The 20,889-nt window shown below is 40.1% G+C and overlaps 1 protein-coding gene across 1 annotated transcript in view; it reads left to right on the top strand.

Annotated features, from left to right (window-relative positions):
- The window catches only part of LOC134647159 (potassium voltage-gated channel subfamily D member 2-like), a 96,793-nt gene extending 83,821 nt beyond the window's left edge, over window positions 1-12,972 (top strand). Inside the window, exons 3-5 of the mRNA XM_063501378.1 lie at window positions 4,719-4,814; window positions 5,236-5,474; window positions 8,589-12,972. Coding sequence (XP_063357448.1) covers window positions 4,719-4,814; window positions 5,236-5,474; window positions 8,589-8,775 — 522 coding nt within the window. The 3' untranslated portion in view covers window positions 8,776-12,972. The remainder of the gene's footprint in view (window positions 1-4,718; window positions 4,815-5,235; window positions 5,475-8,588) is intronic.
- The last annotated feature ends 7,917 nt before the right edge of the window (window positions 12,973-20,889 follow it).

Genomic DNA, 20,889 nt, shown 5'->3' with positions numbered 1-20,889 from the left:
TTCCTCCCAGCATCAACAAATGAGTTTTCTGTTTGTGCTGGAGACCTTTGTTTACCCCGCTGGGAGTCAGAGAGGAACACCATGTTGGAAAATTACAGAGAAGCAGCTGAATTGTGTTTCTCTATGCAATCCGAACCCTGCAGAGGATCTCTGAAGAATAAATATTGGGTTCATACAACACATCATCTACTGAGCAAAGCTTTTATGTTCTCTCATGCACATCATCAGTCACTCAGTTTCTGTCTGCAGAAACCATCAGCATCACATACAAAAACTTATTATCTGTGCAAATTAGAGTTGATGCTTCAAACTGAACCTGAAGAAACTTTGGGAAAGCTCATTTTACACCTACATATTCACACCACTTGTGCTCACTTACCTTTAACCGGTAAATAAAACACCCTTTGCTCAATTTATGTTGGGATAATCTGTCAGAGATCATGAAGATCCTGCTGACCACATCAGTGTCAGCTGTGAGGATGCAGTTCAAATTTGACATTTACACAAAGTTTGGATAGATTTTGATTGATTAGGAAATGAGTGGCTGCAGACACCCTGATGTTCTTCCATAGATTCTTGAAAGATTTAAAGACACTTGTTGCTGCACAGATGTGTCATCTAAATGGAGGTGATGCTCAAAGTGTTTATCCAAATTTTTAAAGGTTCACACAGCTCACTGAGCTCAGCTGGCTGCTCACCAGGTCATATTGCCCTCTGGTGGTGTTTTTCTCCAATACATTAGAACAGCGGTCCACACCCCCGGGTGTGAAATTTATGGTTTTCAGGGTTTTATCTGTAACTCGGTTTCCCTGCATCTTTTCCCGCTTTGTAGTTGTGTCTTATTTTTGAAAGAACTATTTAAGCGTTACCATAGCTACCAGAGAGCATTACAGGGCAGAGAGGAGGATATTACTCTCAATGTTGTTGTTGCATTTCAGGAGGACGCTGCTAATGAAGTTACACAATTACACAGTGAATTCGCGTTTATTATGATATTTACAAAATACCACAGTTTTTGTCTTGGTCTCTTCATTTTATTTTGTTGTTCTTATCCACGACACCTTTAAGGTCGGTCCGTGAAAATATTGTCTGACATTAAACCGGTCCGTGGCACAAAAAAGGTTGGGGACCGCTGTCAATCTGAAAATCATGTTATCTGGATAAATTGATATGATTATACTTCCCCAAACCCACAAACCTAATTTAGCGTTGGTGTCTGTCTTGCGGTTTCTGTGTAATAGTTCCTGAGACTGACTGACATTAATCAGGATTACATTACAATGTAAACATGGACAAACCAGGCCAAGAGTCAGGTGATCAGTAATAAACCTTTGATCAGATGTTATCTTGCATTTAGCCAGTAGGGGTGCTATTTTTATAACTTACGTTGAAGCTTGCTGCACGCCTTTTTCATTTTTTGCTTTGTTTATATGCACTGCTTCATCAGCTGCTCTTCACACAAACCAACACTTTGTTTGCATGATTTAAGATTAGTCTACAAGCAGAAGTTATTAAAAAGGACAGCTTGTGTCCAGATATTGACATCTTTGATATTTTGATATTTTCTTCACTGAAGTGACTTTCTGAATGCAGAAGATATGATTTGCTCACATTAGTTACCTTGTTAGTTTGGTCCTGGGTGTTTTGTTGGATTATCAGACTCAGTTTTCATGGATGTCAAAGGCTGAGATAAACATGAGCAGATGAAGGACGGCAGCAAATGGGATCTGAATCTTTGCAGCTTCTGTTTTCATGTTCACATCTAATCCTCCTGCAAGTTTGTTTTAGTGACCATGGTGTTGAGCCTGTGTTTGTGGTCCCACTTACAGTTGATCGCTCACAAACCTATGTGTGTTCACAAACAGAAAACCAGGCTTGCTAGAATTCGAGCAGTGAAGAGTGGAGGCGCTAACGCTTATTTGCAGTACAAACGCAGCCGGCTGATTATTGACCCTGAGGAGGAGGTAACCGTGGACGTGCAGTGTTGGTCCGGTGGTGCTGATGTTTGTTCTCTTGGTTTCTCTCATCTTTTCTGTCTCATATCCAGCTGTGAGGAGCATGCTGAGGGCTGCTGCATGATGGACACCTGCAGTGAGCTGGAGGGAGATTGGCTGTTTCTCTCCAAATGCTGCTTTTCCCCCTTACTCGGGATGTTTCTCTTTCATTGTGCTTTCATCTGTGTGTGTGTGTGCGCTTCAGCAGTGACATGTTTTTGGATCAATGTAATGATAAAGCTGTGTTCTCATTTCAAAACTCCAGCCTTTTACATTAGTTTCTCTTTACTTGCCAAACAAGAGCGCTGAAGGTTCAGGTGGTTCCAGCTCCCAGATACCTGACAAACAGCAAACTCTGATGGACCCTTTCTTCTTCGCTGTTAAAGTGATCCACCTCTAAGTTCACAGCTCAGCACAGATATGGTAGAAGACCTGACTGACTATGGCTACATCCTGATATCCACACGACATGTCCACAAGACTCTGGAGGGTCTAGAATCTAAAGCGGAGTAACATAGGCAGATATACCGTGACTCTTTGCAAAGCAAAAACCTAAATTTCTTTGGTTTATTTTTGTGATCAATGAGGCCAAATTACAAGCCAAATTCGGATGACTGGAGCATCATTTTCAGGGGCTTTGTGGGGTTTTATACAGCACCACATATCAGTAGAATTAAAATCAAAAATAAAGATAAGAATCTAAGTGGTAGAATGAAATGGTTTGGAGCAGAAAGTACAATCTTTACATACAAATTACATAAAAATTTAACATAGAAACACTTGGACCAGTCCAAGGACATTAAAACTGTACTTCAGTGAAGTACATAAGTAACTCTGCTGAGTTACATCTCACTGGTTCTATCCCTGCTGTTGGAATATAAGAGGGCTCTAGGCCATTGGCAGTGGTGGGAGGGGAACAAGCTATGCCCTTCTAATTCCTCAAAACTCCAAACTTCCTCAACACAAGCAGAAAGTGGCAGCCTTGCTACTTAACCTACATTTACCCTGCAAAGTCTGGACTTTCTATTTAAAACAGTCTCATATCAGCACTAAATAGAGTAAAGGTAATATGATCTTTGGCTTTAGACCGGATGTTTGGAGATCATTTCTGATCCAGTGTCTGGACAGAGTTTGCTCTTCTTTTTTAAATGAAAGTGTTTTAGTGTGAATTTAGCCTGTTTTAGCTGGTCCTCATCTGGTCCTTGCTCATGTGTTTAGCTGACTGAAGTGTTGATGCTGAAGTGCCCATGATGAATTCATCTTCATCCTGTTTCTATCACTGCCTGTCTGTAGTGTTCTGTCTTCTCACATCCTTCTTAGCTTTGCTCACAGTCTGAAAAACGAAATACTCGTCAGTCACTAACTAACTCACATGTGCATGATCCGGTCCTTTGCTGTGTGGGGGTGCCTTACCTGACCAACAGGAAGTTCTCTACACCTCCACGTCTCAGTGTCTCTCCTACTCACTGCTCTGTCTTCTTCCTCTTTTGTTTTGTTCCTTTGACTTGAGCCCTACCATGCAGCTCTGCTGTTATGAGATGATTGGCCTGCGCTATTCATGACATCATCAGTAATAGTGTTGGACTTCATTGACTTGTGGAGGAATGAAATTGGGCTGAGCTGCATGTCAATCACCCAGCCAATCCGCATGCAACTGGGCAGAGTCAATGTAAAGCAAAACTTTGGAATGAAGTCTTGTTAATATTTCAAAAGCTGTGTTTCTTCTGCCCAACATAGGGGCTCATGATTTTGCCCCAGGGAGGGTCTTAATGACTTATTAACTTAGAGTGAAAATCATGACGTTCTTTAAGGTCACAAAGTGAGTTTCTGGAGTTTTGTTAATGCCTTGCCCTGATAATGAGCTGCTTTGCAGCATTTAGAGTCCACAGGAGTCGAATGGGTTTTGTCCTCTAAGATTTTTGGCAGGTTCCCTGAGAGGCAGGTTTATGACTCCTTGGGTTATTGGTTTCTTTTGGGATCTACAGGAATGGGGGTCACAACTTCAGACAAGAATATTTTCTTTAAAATACCAAGATTTCAGGTGCATCGCTCCCTTTTGGACTATCTGTGGCATGCATGGCATCTCCAGGAATTAGGACTTTGTTTAGTCCTGGAGATCAAAATACCTGAAGGAAGTAATTTGTGGGCATTGCTCCAAGTTTATCATGCATAGCTGAATGTCGTATCTTTAACTTACCTTTTTGAGGATCCTAAAAGCAGGTAAAAACAGGTAAAGTTCTTAAAGGAAACAAAGCACCTCTTCCTTGAAGGTGTTAAGGCAGAACTCTAGAACCCATAAGGAAAATGACACCAGTCGTACATGGAGCCCTAAACACTCAAACAATCTATCTAAAATGTTGGACTCTTCCTTTGGCAGCAGCTGAGCTTCTGAGCTCCACGTGATTGGTTACTCTTCTGCCCACCTGGGTCACATTCAGTCTGAACTCCAGAGTTATGCAAGCTCTGGAGGCTCTCTTGGGTTAAATGAGGCTGGAGTCAAACCACAGAAGTAAAACAGAAGCTGCTGAACGGCTGCTGTTGGTGGCCTTGGTTTGATCCAGTGAGTGAGCCATCATTTTCACACTAACTTGAGAACAGGAAGGAAGCTAAAATAGTAAATGCTGAGATTTGGCAGATTTTGGTGGAAATATTAGCCTTGCTCAGGCGTGTCTCTGTAAATGATGGGGTGGCTGAGGTCATGTGTTTTGTGTTTATGTCCTGAAGGCATCCAAAGAAGCAGGACAGGCGCTGGTGTGTAAGGCCAACCCTAACTTCGAGGTGCATCATCATCATCTCTTGAACTGCCTGGAAAAGACCACGGTGAGGACACACACACACACACACACACACACACACACACACACACACACACACACACACACACACACACACTTTCACTTTATTTGACCAACTGATTAACAGTTTACTCCTTTACATGTTTTCCCAGATTTTATAGATTTAACACTTAAAAAATTCTCAATGAAACTTCTAAAACTTCAAAGAGCCTAAATTGAAGAAAACACATCATTATATTTTTAATTAATGAGAATGACTATCATTTACCTTACTTGGAGATTAATTTTTTTCCAATTTTTCAGCGGTAAACAAAAAATATTCAGTTTGATTGTTTACTATTTGAATTTGGACATCTATCTAGTTCATAGTAGATTCTCTATGTCCATGGTCGAGTTTTAACCCTTTACCTGCCATCCTGTAAAACTGAAGCTTTGCTTTTTCTCAGAATCACGAGTTTGTAGATGAGAAGACGTACGAGGCGAGCTGCAAGGATGTTACACTGCTGAAGCAGGTTTCTTGCTCTTCCTCCATCTCATCCTCTTCAACTCATGGCCTCAGCTCCTGCTGTGGCCGCAGGAAGAGGAAGACCTTCAACGTCCCAAACTCCAACATGTCTGTGGGTCTGCAGGGCAGTCTGCAGGAGCTGAGCACCATCCAGATCAGGGAGCGACCGCTAACCAACAGGTAGGTTAGACAGCACTGCAACTCTGTTTTTTACAGTCATACGGTTACATCCAACATTTACATCTCTTTGTTCACTTATAGTCATATTTGATCTCCATAAAGAAATAAAATCACCCAGAAGAGATGACTGTGAAGATTACAGGGGGTCCTACTGATTTTAAGGATATTCCAGAAGGTTACAAAGGTTCTTCTGAAGGGTCTTAAGTTCCTAATGAGCTTCCAGTAGTCTGCGTGGACTTTGCAAAAGTCATTAAGAAGAAAAGAAAAATTCTTAAGAACATTTACAGCGCATGATCCTTGAAGAAAGATCTACCAGGAGCTACCAGAGATTTCACAAGCCCTTTAACCTGATCGGCCCTAGGCCCCAGGTACCGGGGGCAAAAGGAATGAGATCACGTTTAATCGGTTATAACACGGGGTCAGAAATATAAGTCCCGAAATGTGTGATATCCACAGAAACCTCTGAATCTCAGCTAAACTTTCATATAAACGATTTCATTTAATACAACTAAAACAAGCCATGATTTTAAAGAGCAGTTACGTAAATGCGCAAAAGTCCGCTAAACAAACAAAACCGAACCAGAAATTCTTCAGACGTCATGTAACTGGCTAAAGATAGGCTGGTTATCTTCCAGAGCTATCACCGATTCCAAACACCAAGTTTCACCACGCTCTGACCAAAATTCACTGAATGAGCCGCAAAAGAAGACCACAAAAACGCATACCGTCCCGATTTCCTCTGTTATTTTCACCAGTAGCCGGTAGCCTCATGTTTATCAGCAGTTTCCACGGCTAACTAGCCACATCAGAGCCATTTTCCGCCAACAACCTCCATTTTAGACCCACCTATAGACATGTGACTGGACAGACGCCACATGCAGTAAATTTGGGACCACGTGGGGTTTGGCCTTGTAACTTCTGAGTGGTTGAAGTGACGTGAGTGTGGCATCGTTACTGTGATCCTATTGGCTCAAACGATTAAAAAGAGGTGTCAATCATGCAAATTGGCCAAAAGAAACCAAAGTTACAGCCCCTCAGAGTTTAAAGGGCCAGAGGCCACTTAAACGCTCCATGCCCACGGCAGAAAAGGCCCATTGCCGTGTAAATGTGTGGTTAAAAAATATTCAAAAATAAGCATTTTTAGGCCTGTTAATAAAATTTAATCATTTCTGCTCTTTAATACCTACAAAATTCAACTAACATGGTGTCCAATGTGTGCCAAAATTGGACATTTTTGTACAACGTCTGGATATTTATGTATTGACAGTGCTGTAATTTTTCACTGTTTCACTTTAGAAACATAAATCTTTGCACATATGATGTTTATATGTTGGTTACTGAATTTCTGGAATGAAATATGAACTGAGGCATATTTTAAAAGGGTTATATGCTTAGGCGAGGATAAAATCTACTTACTTTTTCTGTGTTCCAGTCTCAGTAACTTTGACACAGTAATATCTGCTGCAATATTACACCTCTGATGAAATTTCACAAGTGTCAGCTTTATTTTGATACCAAGATTGTATACACAGAGTGTGTAATTGCAGAGAAATACTCAATTAATTGTGGGCATTTCATTTTCGAACAGGAAACTCAGAAAACCCTTTGGGGTCCATCAGGTTAATGGAAAAAAAAAAACAGACACTCTTGAGAAGGTTCTAGATGTCTGGAAGTGGATTTAATTGGAGATAAAGTATCGGAATTTCAGGAGCAGGACCACGCCTCCAAACACGCTCCTTCCGATTCTTATCTATATATGTTCCCCTAGTTCTACAAGCTGTTCATTCTCATTTACATGCCCCAGCCTCCCTCCCCTTTTCAATTCTTTAACTTCACTTCTATTTAGTACATGGGGACCTGCTAGGCCTGGGAGCCGCCGTCCCCTTCGAGGCCTTCCCCAAACCGCAGCTCAATTCACGTCCAAGCCATTCACCTTTATCTACTAAAACGCTGTCACACCTAAAATAAGGACGTGGGCTCAGCTAGTGAAATTATTTTGTAGGATTTGCTCCTGCTAGAGATACCAAAAGTACTTTTAGAAAAGGTCATTTTAGAGTTAAATATTTTTATAGATTTTAAAGTGGTCTTTATGCAAGTTTCAGGATTCCAAGTATTAGAGGTTGAGGTTATTTTGGAAATTTTGGTGTGTTTGAGGAGTTTTCAGGAATGAGGGCATTTTAGAGCTGTCAGTACAGACATGTCAGCTATCTTTACTGGAAGTATTGGATGATGTAGAGGAGGCTCTAACCTTTCTTTTAGAGCTTCTGGAATTAGGTTTACATGATCTGCGCTTTTACACTAAGGTCGTGCTCATCAATCATTTGAGTAAAACTTCAAGTATAAAAAGCCAGTACTGACTTTTCAAGATCAAAACCTTTTTGTATACCTCAGTAGTAAAATTGGTATAAATGACTTAAAATTGGAGCAGAAAAAAACAGAACTGAGCAAGAGATGTAATTCTGGCGAACGTGGATCAAGAGTTGGCAGTTCGTCTTGTAATCGGAAGGTTGCCGGTTCGAGCCCCGGCTCGGACAGTCTCGGTCGTTGTGTCCTTGGGCAAGACACTTCACCTACTGCCTACTGGTGTTGGCCAGAGGGGCCGATGGCGCGATATGGCAGCCTTGCTTCTGTCAGTCTGCCCCAGGGCAGCTGTGGCTACAACTGTAGTTTGCCTCCACCAGTGTGTGAATGTGAGAGTGAATGAATAGTGGAATTGTAAAGCGCTTTGAGGGTCTCGAAAAGCGCTATATAAATGCAATCCATTATTATTATTCTTTAACCTTGATTTAGATAAAAAAAAAAATATAATTCAGATGATAAAATACAATTTGAATTTTAATGTAAAATCATTTACATTTACATTCTTATAAACCCAAATGTTCTTCACAACAGAACATAAAAAACATATTAAATGTTTAAACTGAGACTGAGAAGCATGGGATGGGCCAACATAGGAGTGGAGAAGTCAGCAGTACTAAAAAGGAACTGAGATGAGTTGATGTGTTTACAACTGAAACACATGACAGGAAGTTGAACTAAAGTCCATTTGAACTGCTCAAAATTCACCTTTGCTTGTGAAGACGTACTAAGTATCTCTCCTTTGCCTCTCTCTAGTCGTTCCAGTCGATCCAGTCTCAATGCCAAATTTGAGGAGACGGTTCCTCTAAACTGTGACCAACCCTACATCACCTCCGCTATCATCAGCATGCCCACGCCACCTGGCACCACCCCTGAAGGTGATGAATCTACCAGCTCCACTGACTACTCCCAGGCCAACATTGTGCGGGTGTCTGCACTTTAGGCCCCAAAAAGACTCTCCCACACTGCCACCCACTGCGCTGGAAGATGGCAGGCGTTGGCGGTCTACAGCTTGAACCACAACAGACTCAGAGTAGGCTTTGGTAGCTGCATCATGTGTCCACAATGGAAGTGACGGGTTAGCTTAAATGCTTCAGACCTGCCGTGGAGAAGCAGGTCTACAGGTCACACTAAAACTGACTTTGATTTGGACTGTAGTTGTTTATTGTTCTCTCTTTTTCTTCTGGGAGGATTTTTTCGCTGGTAAAATAGCAGCCGCCTGACTGAAGGTGGATCTCTGCTTCTTTCTGAGAGGTCATCACCACCACCAACGTATCTTTGTCCTGAATGGTGGCTTAGCGAGCCAGCGCTAAGACACCACTGGATCATTCTGAAATATGTTTAGCACAGACTGGCAGCTGGGGTCAACGCTTCACATTCATTATATGTTGAATCCTCTTAGTCAGTTATTAGTCCATTTAGCTGCATTTGACTGTCTGGAGCTGGACTTTAGGACCAGAAGCTCAATCTGAGCTAACCAGACTTGTGTTTTAATCAAGCTTTAACCTTTTAAATTACCTGCATTACTTTCATATTAGGTCTACCGTACTCCTTTGAAAGATAATGTAGAAAATACATAAAGCATCAGACACATTTTTAGCTTTTAGTTTAGGCTCAGAGATCCTCAGCTGATTTTAACTTTATCTCCAATCACTGGAATTCACTTAGCTGGGCTTGCAGTCTTTGTGCTAAGTTAGACTAAACCTGTCCCAGTAGAAACCAGGATGAGACGGATGGTGACGGAGGGTTTTTCATCACACTGTCACACTTCTGAACCTGACAGACCCTCTGTGTTTGTAGAAAATGTTCTGAGGACATGTTGAAGGTTGGGACGCGCCATTTGTTTTGCAGTCTTCTGAGTCTCTTTTATAAGTACATATTTGTCCTGGGTGGAGGCTGTTTGTCGCTAAAGACTTCAGCGTTTGTCCTATCATGGGTGGGACAGCAGATATTTACAGCCTGCACCCAGTGATGAAATATATCATGTAATGCATTATTATCATTATTATTTTCACGTTATTTTCTTTCAGTCATCATATTTTTTGTTATTATTATTTATTAGTGGTGGTGAATGGGAAAGTTTATCTTGAGGTGTAAGTGCTACAACAGGGAAATTATCTTTTTTAAAAAAAAAATTCATTTCATGGATTTTATTTGTTCGATTTTTAATTATCTTTTTATTCTTGTTTTCATTTTTTGAAATAATGATATATTTCCTTTTACCCCACATCAGTAGTTTGTGATCTGCTGGCTACAGCCCTGAACATGTGAGTGCCCCACGGTGTGTTAGCCACAGACAGTGGGTGGGGCATTTCTTCTAAAAAGATGTGGACGATTTGTATTTGCAGCTGTCATGAAGAAGAAGAGGATGAGGAAAACAGTGAGCATGCTCAGTATCTGTGCGTTCCTGTCCACGGACCCGTGTGTTTCCATGTAAGCCAGGACGCTCCTCTGCATGCACATCTGGCTGGTGGTGTGAGCAGTTCGGGTTCTAGTACTTATTCTGTAAATATGAGTTTTCTAGCTGACCTTTCTGACTGCCTTCCTCTCTGATGTACAGAAACACCAAACCGCCATCGTGCAAATGTTGATGTCAATTTGTGATAAGAGAATCTTTCTGTTGTTGCACTGGGTCTGGCAGTGATGTGTATTGTAATGCTTGCAGACTGATTTGATGCACTTGTTGCCTGATGTTTTGTTTCTCAGTGTTCACCTGTGTGTTGGGTTAGGTGACAGGATGCAGATTTACAGCACTGACTCTGAGCTGACAGCTGGAACCATAGTTTAAACAGAAAACGGGCAAACTACAGTTACCCATAAAAACAACCACAACAACAAAAAAGTGCTTTGTTTTTTGCTGATGGCAACTTTTTTGTTAAAGATTTTAATAAGTATTATTTATCTAAAGTACAAACTAACAGATCCCATTGTTTGATGTAAAAATTACCAAAAATGTGATTTTGTAGTTTGGAAAGAAGAGCAATGAGTATAAAATCCAGTGTTAGCTGCCTGTGTAGCTTTCACATGCCTATCTCACAGAAACACGTGAAATGATCAAGCTTTTTCAACTCAGCCAAGTAAATTTGTTGCCTGAATCACATTAAATGGAGACTGAAGTAAAAAATTCAACCAAACATCCAGAAATAATCTATGATCAGTCTTTTGGTCTCCCTCTTCTGAGTGCTGGCATGGCCACACTGACAGCCTGAAAGCTGCATTTCCTGAAATGTCCAGCAGGCAGCGGTGAGTCAGTACCCACAGACTCGCATGTTAAAACTTTACAGCAGAAATAAACATGTTTACAGTTTACAACTGTTTGTCTCTGTAGATATTTCCCCCTTCATTACACCTGTATGTGGGGAAAATGTTTTCATAACTCACCTGATTAAACTGTATTAAACAGGTGAGTTATAGACTGTATAATTAGGGGTGTGGTCTCGCTCACTGACATGCAGATGGCAACACACATGTATACTAGGTATTACCTCAGCTAACTGGAGTCCCTGAACTGGACCTCTGGACAGTGTTTGTGCTGTTGGAGCCTTTTGGAGCATTTTTAATGACATCATGCGACTAATAACAGGGCTTCTATGAGGTTACTGTACTAACAAACGGTCCAGGAAGGTGGAGCTCCAGTTCTGGTAAAATTCTAGGATTTTATTTGGAATGTTCTGAGAACTACTTAACAGGTATCCGTGTCTGTGTAATGCTCCTCTACAGTCTGTGGATGCAGACGTATCATTAGTTGATAACTTAGAACCAACATAGTGACCAAATACAATCACTCCTGGAACCAAACAACAACAACAACATGACAGCAGCTAAAATGCTAACGTGATATGTCAGTCCACTGATGGGTGATCTCATACTTTCATGGCAGTCTTTGGGTTTTCTTGTATCGTCACATCAGCAACATCAAAGCTCACATGTGCTGTCAACATAGCAACATCTTTAAGGTTTTAAAAAATTATTTTCACATGTTTCTGTGAGGTCAAGTTGGCTTAAGTTTATTTCTCAAAAATGCTGAATCAATTAGAAAAAAAGGGAGAATAAGAAAACATTTCCTGTCTTCTGGAATATTTTTAGAGCACTCCAGATTTTTTTATTTGTCTGTCTCTATCAATAATAATTTATTGTTATTATCTACTCCAAAAACCTTCATGATGTCACACTGTGTGGTTTTAAAGGTTTAAAAAGGGTTTAGGGTTCATTTCATTAATGAGTTCTTAGGTTCAGAGTGGTGTTGATGCTGTCTGCTGGGACCCTGATGAATGTTGAATATCTGCTTGTAGATTTTGGTATATAAAAAAAAAAAAAAGTTCTTTGACTCTATGTGACTCATCATGATGTGCCGTACACACCAAGTCTTAAAGCCTCATCATTGCAGAGGTGAAAGACCATCAGTTTGTTCCCATTTTGATACAAAGAAAACAATTTTCTTACGAAACAAACTGAAACCTCTCATCCTTCTTCGGGGAAAAAATTCTCTCTCTGGCTGAATTTTAGGGATGTGTTGACATGTTGGATTTTTCATTTCTACGCCATGTATGGAATAAAAAAATATATAGAAGTAAGAGCACAGAAGACAACATTTTTTTCTTGCTCCTCCAGCAGTAAAGAGCAGCTGGTTTCGGGTTCTTACTGTCAAAGCTTGACTTGTTTGACTCGTCAGAATGAGGATCCAAACGGCCAACCCTGCTAGCAGCACCTTTACAACTTAACTCATCCATGTCTGCGCGAGTTTAATGTGACTTATGCAAGTGACTTCTCTATGCTTTGTTTTGTAAGGACAACCTCTGCTTTGTATTTAGGGTGCAGGGGACGGGCTGAGGGGGAAAGGATGAACATATTTTTGAGGAATTTATTATTATAAGTGTTAATAGTGCACATGTGTTGTAATTGTTCGTGTAATTTCTTATTTTTAAAATTATTTCCATGAGAGTTTGTAGTGTTGTATGTTCAATTAACATCCCATGATATTTTTCTAAAGTCGTTAGAACATGCATGCATTTGGAGCAGAGATGAAGTGATAAAAGAAAGTGTAAAAATTAGAGACATTTATGACAACTATCACTTTTGTTTGTTACAGCTTGTGTTCATTGAAGATAATATCTAAAAGAAAAAGAAGCTCATGGTTTTAGTCCGGTGCCGTGTCTGAGTAAACAGAATAAAAACATTGTCCTATTCAAACATTTCCCAGAGTCTGGACGTCTCTTTTCAGAGGTGGGATTGAGAGATCGAAGTCACCCAAGCTTACCTCTCACTATTAAAGAACTTGACATTCAGCCTGTTATGATTAAAGTGATACAGAGTGCTACCTTGATGCGTCTGTGCTAATAGTAAAGCTTTTTTAGGTAACACTTTATAATACAACTTGAAACTAAGGGCATAAGTACCCTGTAATTACATGTAAATTCAACATATTTTATCTGAAATTACAGTATAATGTTATACTACAATAGGGGGAAAACAAGTCAGGTTTTTAGAGGAAACAATGAAAAAATTTACACTAAGTAATTTTACATACTTTGTAATTACATGGTAATTATCCAGAAGAACATACAATATTTACCCTTTTTACACTGTACCTTGTGCATTCCAAGGTCCGGCCATTTTATGAAGTCATTTAACATTGCCTTACTTCCAGGTATTTTACAGGGAATGAGATGCAGACTTTATTTCAAAATCATTTTAAATGTTATCTAATTAATTTTAAGTACTGTGCAATTCCATGGTAATTTTCTAGAAGAAAAATTTCCATGTATTTTTCAGGGAATGATAACGATAGACCCAAGTTTATTTTTCTCTGTTTTTCCTTCACAGACACTGTTCACCAGAAACCAGTCAAACTTACTGCCACCTGTGCGGACCAAGCTCTTGCAATGCTTGTAGCCCTGATATGGGCTACCACAGCAATCTGCTAGAAACCAAAGCAATCACAAGGTTTTCAGTGCAGATTTTCAGTGTCTTCCAGTGGTTGTATAAGGATGGCTCATAGCAACGGGCTAGACACCCCATACTCCCGAAGCACCTACCACTCCACCTACGCTTCCTCCTCACCGTGCAGCCATCTTGCATACCCGGCTGCTTGGGACAATCTGCCAGGGGAGAACTAATGGCCTATGCTACCTTTGGCTACACTGGCTACAGGGGCCTGGCTAGCTATGGGTTTTTCAAGGGTGCAAAGCCAAGTGCCTAATTCAATGATCTTGGCCTCCAGAGCTGCAAACAAGCTACATTTATTACAAGTATCATTACTGCTAAAGGAGGCCAAGGAGTAAGTAAACATCTGACACAATACGAAGGAAAGTGTAGAAGGGCCAGGTAAAGAGGCCGTGCTGCTAGCGAGTCGGCTACAAACTAAGCTAAGCTGGCAAATCCCTAAAGGCAGTGCATGAAAATAACCAATGATCTTCTTATGGCAGCTGACTCCGGTTTACTTTCCATTCTTATTCTTCTCGATCTGAGTGCTGCTTTCGACACTATCTCTCACTCCATTGTCCTTAGTAGGTTAATCTCATCGGTCTCTCTCATACTCCACTAGCCTGGTTTAAATCATACTTATCTGATCGCACTCAGTTTATTCGACTTAAATCCTTTACTTTTAAGCCCTTTACTGGGGCCCATTGTTTTCATTATCTACCTTCTTTGTGTGGACACATTTTTCGTAAATATAATATTCAGTTTCACTGTTATGCTGATGTCACCCAGCTTATCTGTCCACTAAACCTGATTCTGCTCTTCCCCCATCCTCCCTCACCCTCTGTTTAAATGAACTCAACTCATGGTTCTCTTCTTTCTTAAACTCAACAGTGACAAATCAGAGCTTCTTTTGGTAGGCTCTAAATCAACATTATCCAGAACTAATAGCTTTTCTATTACTATCAATACCTCGCCGGTCTCCGTTTCTCCATGTGTGAAAAGTTTTGGTGTTATCCTCGACAGTACTTTATCTTTTAATTCGCATATCAATAATGTCACTCAGTCTGCATATTTCTAATTGTGTAACATTAATTGTCTCTTTCCTTTTCTCACTCCACATGCTACTGCCATTCTTGTTCATAACCTTGTTACTTCTCGGATTGATTACTGCAATTCACTCCTTTTCCATCCATAAGCTTCAACGTGTCCAGAACTCCGCTGCCCGTATTATAACCAGGACCCCTTCTATTCACCATATCACCCGTCCTGCAGCAGCTTCAATGGGTCCCGGTCAAATATTGCATCAATTTTAAAATACTTTTGTATACATTTAAAGCTATTCATCAGCTCTCCCCTCTGATTTGGTTCAGATCACCATCCCATCTCAGTGTCTTAGATCCTCTTCTTCTCTTTCTCTCTCTGTCCCCTCTCCCCGTCTTGCCACTATGGGGAGCAGGACTTTCAACTGCTCTGCTCCTCGACTTTGGAATTCCCTACTTCCTGATATAAGAAATATCACTTGCTTTTCTCTCTTTAAGTCTAGACTCAAAACTCACCTGTTCAAAATAGCTTATCCCACATAACCTTCTCCATTCTGCTATTTTAAATCTGTTTTATCCTTTATGCTTTATGATTTTGTAAACCGCCTGCTTTTATGCTTGCTTCTTATTTCTTTGATGTGTACACTGTCCTTGAGTGTTCTGAAAGGCGCTTTCAAATAAAATGTATTATTATTATTATTTTATTATTATGAATAAACAGAGAGTGTGCTTTGGATACAGCACATAATGATATGAAATAAGGCGTTATCTATTAGTTTTAATTAAATTGGCTTCACACAAACACCTCTGTGTATTGTAACAGGCACAGGAAGTGATACTCTACTGCAGAGAGATCATACACGTCACTACCAAGCACTTACACACGCACACACCTTCATACACCAAGTGACTTTTTGCACATTTCTATTGTACTGTTGTGTCTTGTATCTGCACTGTCTTGTATCTGTATTGTTCTCTTCTGTCTGGTGTTGAACTGTCTTTGTTTTGTTTTTTTTTGCCATTTTTGCACATTGCACTTTATGTAGTTCTGTGTTGATTGTCTGTTATATGCCATATGTAGCACAACGGTCTTGGAGGAACGTTGTCTCGTTTCCCTGTGTACTGTACCAGTGCACATGTTTGTAATGACAATAAAGCCACTTGACTTGACTTGACTTGAACATTAGCTGATAAACTTGAGAACGGTCAGTAAAATGCATTCAGCTTTGTTGCTATGATTCTTTGGCCGAATGGGTTTAGGCATCTTGGCAGAAACTCTCCAAAAGAATATCATGACTTTTAAATATAGCTTTGCAGGTCTCACTATGCCATTGGTTGGTTTTCAACATACCAACAAGTATTTATAGAAAGTTTCACAACTGTTACAGAACAAGTTATTGGAGAGTTTAAATAAGTGTTATTCTTTTGATTTATGCTGGTGAAAATAGGCTGTGAGTTAATACAGGTGGAATTTAACCCTTTTTTGTTCTGTTGGTGCTTCCTGTTTGCAACAGGAAGAAAAGCTCCCACCTGATCCTGTCAAAATCAGCTGATGTGTTTCTAGAGTAATATAATATTTAATGAAGGCATGTAATATTTTATCTTTTCAGAGTCACAGGCAATCCAAGTACAAAAGGAGGGGTCTAAATTTGGTACTTCGTTTTTATTCTTACATTTTTGAGCCGTCATAGCTTTAAGACTACAGCAGACATCCATCTGAAGATTTCAGGGCTTAAAACAGATTTAAGCTTACAACTTTAAAATCGCAACAAAATTAATTTTACACTACAAGTGTAAAGACACAATTTGGCCTTTGGTTAACACAATTTTCCCCCTTATAATTACTTCTAAGTGTCAGTATCCTAGAATATATGGCAGTTTAAATAATCTGCATCAATTTAATTAATTTGATACAGAGGAGAAATAAACACTGGTATAATTTAAAGATTAAAATGTTGCATTTCAGTGTAAATTTTAGTTTTTCAATTACTTTTTTCTTTAAAAAAACCCAGAACTTTTGTGTCTCTATTGGAGCAGAAGGATTGGAGTCCCAATGTGTTGGCAAAAAGTATGTAAAAGACAGAGGAGTCCAGATCCACAAATGATGCTCTGTCAGATCCAGAGGACACACAGGGATGATAGTGTACTGTGAATTGTTTCTGACAGTGGAACTGTTTGGGCAAAGGAGAGCACAGTAACATGCCCTGTCAGACTGTCTCTACACACAAGCTTCTGGAGTCTCAGCTTCTCGGTATCATCAGAAAATAACTTATCCTCTCTCAGCATACACCCCATCATGTTTACCATCACTTCCATCTGTAGAGAGAAGAAAAAAGAAAAGAAATAATACCCAAGTCAGTGATTTAGCACATCCAGTAAAAAGCGAGGCAGTGGAACAGCTGTGTAACGCAGTTGTCTTCCTCTCGTGCCCTATGTTAACATGTTGGAGTCAACCTGCTAATCCCGAAGCTCACACACTTCAGAGTCTCACTACAGAGACCTTTAGCATGAAGTCTGTTTCCACTGTAGATTTCACACAAGTCCACAGTGAAAATGAAATGCTGAATCCTGAAAGCTTCATTGTGGAACAAGCACTTTAGTGATGGATTTCTTGCTCTTTCACTGAAACAAAGAATCTTTTTATGTTGATGAGGATCTCTGTTTCTGAAATATTAGCTAACTAATAAACATGGAGACTGTCATTGAAGATATATGGATGTAACCACTGACAGAAGAACACATACTCATACAATAATCATGCACATTGATGACTGAGGACCGTTGTCTACACATCTGAAAACATTGTCAGCTGGAATCCAGCTTTATATCCTGTACACATGAACACTACAGCAGCAGTCCTCTTCACTTTCTGTGACGCATGGTCACAGGAAGCTTCTGCCTGATCTGATGGTTGACTTTTTGTCTTTCATCTTTCTCCTTTCACAGCTTTATTGAGAAACAGCTACTGACAAGGCTTCAGGTTCACAGGAAACTCTGATTCTTTGCTTTCACAGAGACTGTAGCTGCAAGCACTGCATCCTTCGAAGGCCACATTTGAAGACTGATTACATCACAGTGAGGCTACGAAGGCTGTTCCAGTTCAAAGACTCCTCCAAATGCAGCCCACAAAGGCATCCTCTTTTTTCCTGGATTTGAAGGACATGCCAGGTGCATCCTTCAAAGTCTATCCTATCCCATGATTTATAGAGTGATGGCAGCAGTAATTAACTTTTTTCCAAAAAATGGCAGACAGCTCAAGCGAAGAGGCCAAAGTGTCATGGTCCGGAGTCTGGTGACTCCATGTTTGTGTTTTTTGATTATTAATATGCTTAGTTTCAGTTAGTGTCTGGTTATATTTCGGTGATTGATTTCTGGCTCTTAGGTTTTGTTCCTGTGCCTCCCATGTTTAGTGTGTAATGTCTTTAGTGTAGGTTTGATTCTCTTTATTGTTCCCTGCTTGTGTTATATTTATAGTGTCTAATTTTCTGTCACTATGCCTTCCCTGTGTCCCATGTTTAGTTTCTCTAGTTTCCGTGTTTCATGTTCCCTCTGTTCCCCTAGTCCAGGGGTGGGAGAACTCCAGGCCTCAAGGGCCGGTGTCCTGCAGGTTTTAGATGTGTCCATCATCTAACACAGTTGATTTGAATGGCTAAATTACCTCCTCAACATGTCTTGAGTTCTCCAGAGGCCTGGTAATGAATTAATCATTTGATTCAGGTGTGTTGACCCAGGGTGATATCTAAAACCTGCAGGACACCAGCCCTTAAGGCCATTCATGTCTCCAGGTCACAGTGTCAAGTCTTCATCTTTGTGACTGTCTCTTGGTTCCTGTTTTACTTTGAACACGGGATGCAACACTATCAGTGTTTTGATTTTTTGCTTCCCCTTTGTCTCCTCATGTCAGATTAGTTCCAGCTGTGTCTCCCTCCTTGTGTGTATTCCCTCGTTACCCTCTGTGTATATATTGTGTGTTGTCCTTTGTTCCTCGTTGGGTTGTCTCTTTATCACTCTCTGTGGTTCCACTGCTGTTGTTCCGGCTGAGTTTCCAGGTTTCTGGTTCTTCCAGTTCTATGTCTATGTTAATTATGGAGAGAAATTTGGTGTAAAAGTTTTGCAAATACTAACAATATGATCTAAGATGTACAAATGTGTGCAGTGATTTGTGTGTAACTTCTGGGGATTCCCACATGCATGCTTCAATCCACAAATAAATAAGAAGCAAACTGACCTCAGGTAAAACTATTTTACAAATTCGTATGGCCAAACCTGAATAAATACTTATAATTTATACACAAATTTATGAAGTTCAGCTTCATGAGTCTGATCATTTTCTCTTTCAAAAACCATTATGTGTATACAAGTGTCCACTATATTTGAAATAAACCAAACCAAATAAACAAACCAAGAAAACTAAATCAAAATGCAGGTCAACAGTGGAAGCTCAGATATCACAATTTTCCAAGTAAGAAATGTTGAGACTTCAAGATAAATTTGATTTGTGTGCAAATGATCAATATTTATTCAGTCTTAGATATATGCATTTGTAAAATATTTATGCGTGTGGTGAGATTATTTCTTATTTGTGTATGGATTGAACCACTCTTGCGAGCCCTCAAACGTTTCACACAACTTACTCATTTGTAAATCTTAGTTTATGCTTGTGGATCATATCGTGCACATTTGTAACACTTTTGAGGACAATTTCTCTCCATATTTAATCAACACCCCCTCTTTTCTGCTCAGTGAGTGAATTGAGCTCTAGCTTGTCCTTCCAGGATTTTAAACCTGGGGCTTAAATGGAGTCAGGGCCATCCTCATACATATGTGGAGGTGCTCACTGATGGGAATGATATTTATTTGTGATTGGGGCTGGACTGGGACAAAAAAATCAGCCCGGTATTGACTAGAGACTGGCCCACCAGGTATTATAGGAAAACAGTAATGTACACTGTCTTGTTGGTAAATATTAGGGGTGCAACAATACTCGTATCGATATTGAACCGTTCGATACAGTGCTTTCGGTTCGGTACGCATATGTATCGAACAATACAATTTTTTTTAAATTTATTTTATCAACTTTTCTTCTGACGATGCTGTCTGTGTTGAGTGCTCAGTGGATCTGCGTTCGACTACTCCGCCTAGGCTGCACTGTCAAGTGCAGATCCACTGAGCGCAGCGCAAGCTAGCAAGACAGAAGCTAAGCTCGTTGCAACATGGCAACTACCTCAACGCTAGCCGAAATTGAACCTCCCCCACCCTCATTCAGATCTGGCGTTTGGAACTATCTTGGTTTTCATGTGAAGCATGACCCTGATGGTAAGCACGTCATGGACAAAAGTAAAACAGTATGTCGGATGTGCCACACAATGCTCAATTGGTGGGAACTAGCGCGTTAGCGCAGTTAGCTTGCTTGTTAACGTGTTGACGCCGTCCAGCCCCACGCACAGGTCGATCCGCGGTAACTCGTTAACGGAGATTTGCCGCCTTATGGCGCTAATGTCATTTTAACGAGATTAACGCTGACAGCACTAGTGGGAACACAACGAATATGACTGCACATTGCACCGACATCATCCTAGTGCAAAGACAAGTGGAAGCAGACAAAAACAACAAGCACACATGCTACAAACTTTACCCGAGTCATTTAGACAGCCGTTAGCACATGATTCTCCTTATGGTGACCTGATATGTTTAATATGCTGCTGAGAATATAGCCCAGAAGAAGCGTATAGTATAGCTTTTATTTTGGAAAGAGCCATTTCTCTGTAATAAACTCTCTTTTTCAAAGAGTGATTTCTCGATCAGATAGATTTTTTTTTTTTAATTATTTTGTTGTTTCAGCAACATTAAATTTAAAAACTGTACTTTTGAGTTAAAATATATATTTATAATTTTAATAAATGACAAATTAAAAAGGCATGAAGATTTTTTTTGTATCGAAAAAATATTGAACCGTGACACCAAAGTATCGAACCGAACCGAACCGTGAATTTTGTGTATCGTTGCACCCCTAGTAAATATGTATGACTTCTATACAGCTTACATCAGATGACCACTTAAGGACATGTCCTGGTTTCACCTTCATGTTTCCCTCT

Source organism: Pelmatolapia mariae, linkage group LG17 (assembly GCF_036321145.2).
Source record: "Pelmatolapia mariae isolate MD_Pm_ZW linkage group LG17, Pm_UMD_F_2, whole genome shotgun sequence".
NCBI lineage: Eukaryota > Metazoa > Chordata > Actinopteri > Cichliformes > Cichlidae > Pelmatolapia > Pelmatolapia mariae.
The sequence above is the reverse complement of the archived record's forward strand: the minus strand, read 5'-3'. Positions and strand labels throughout refer to the sequence as shown.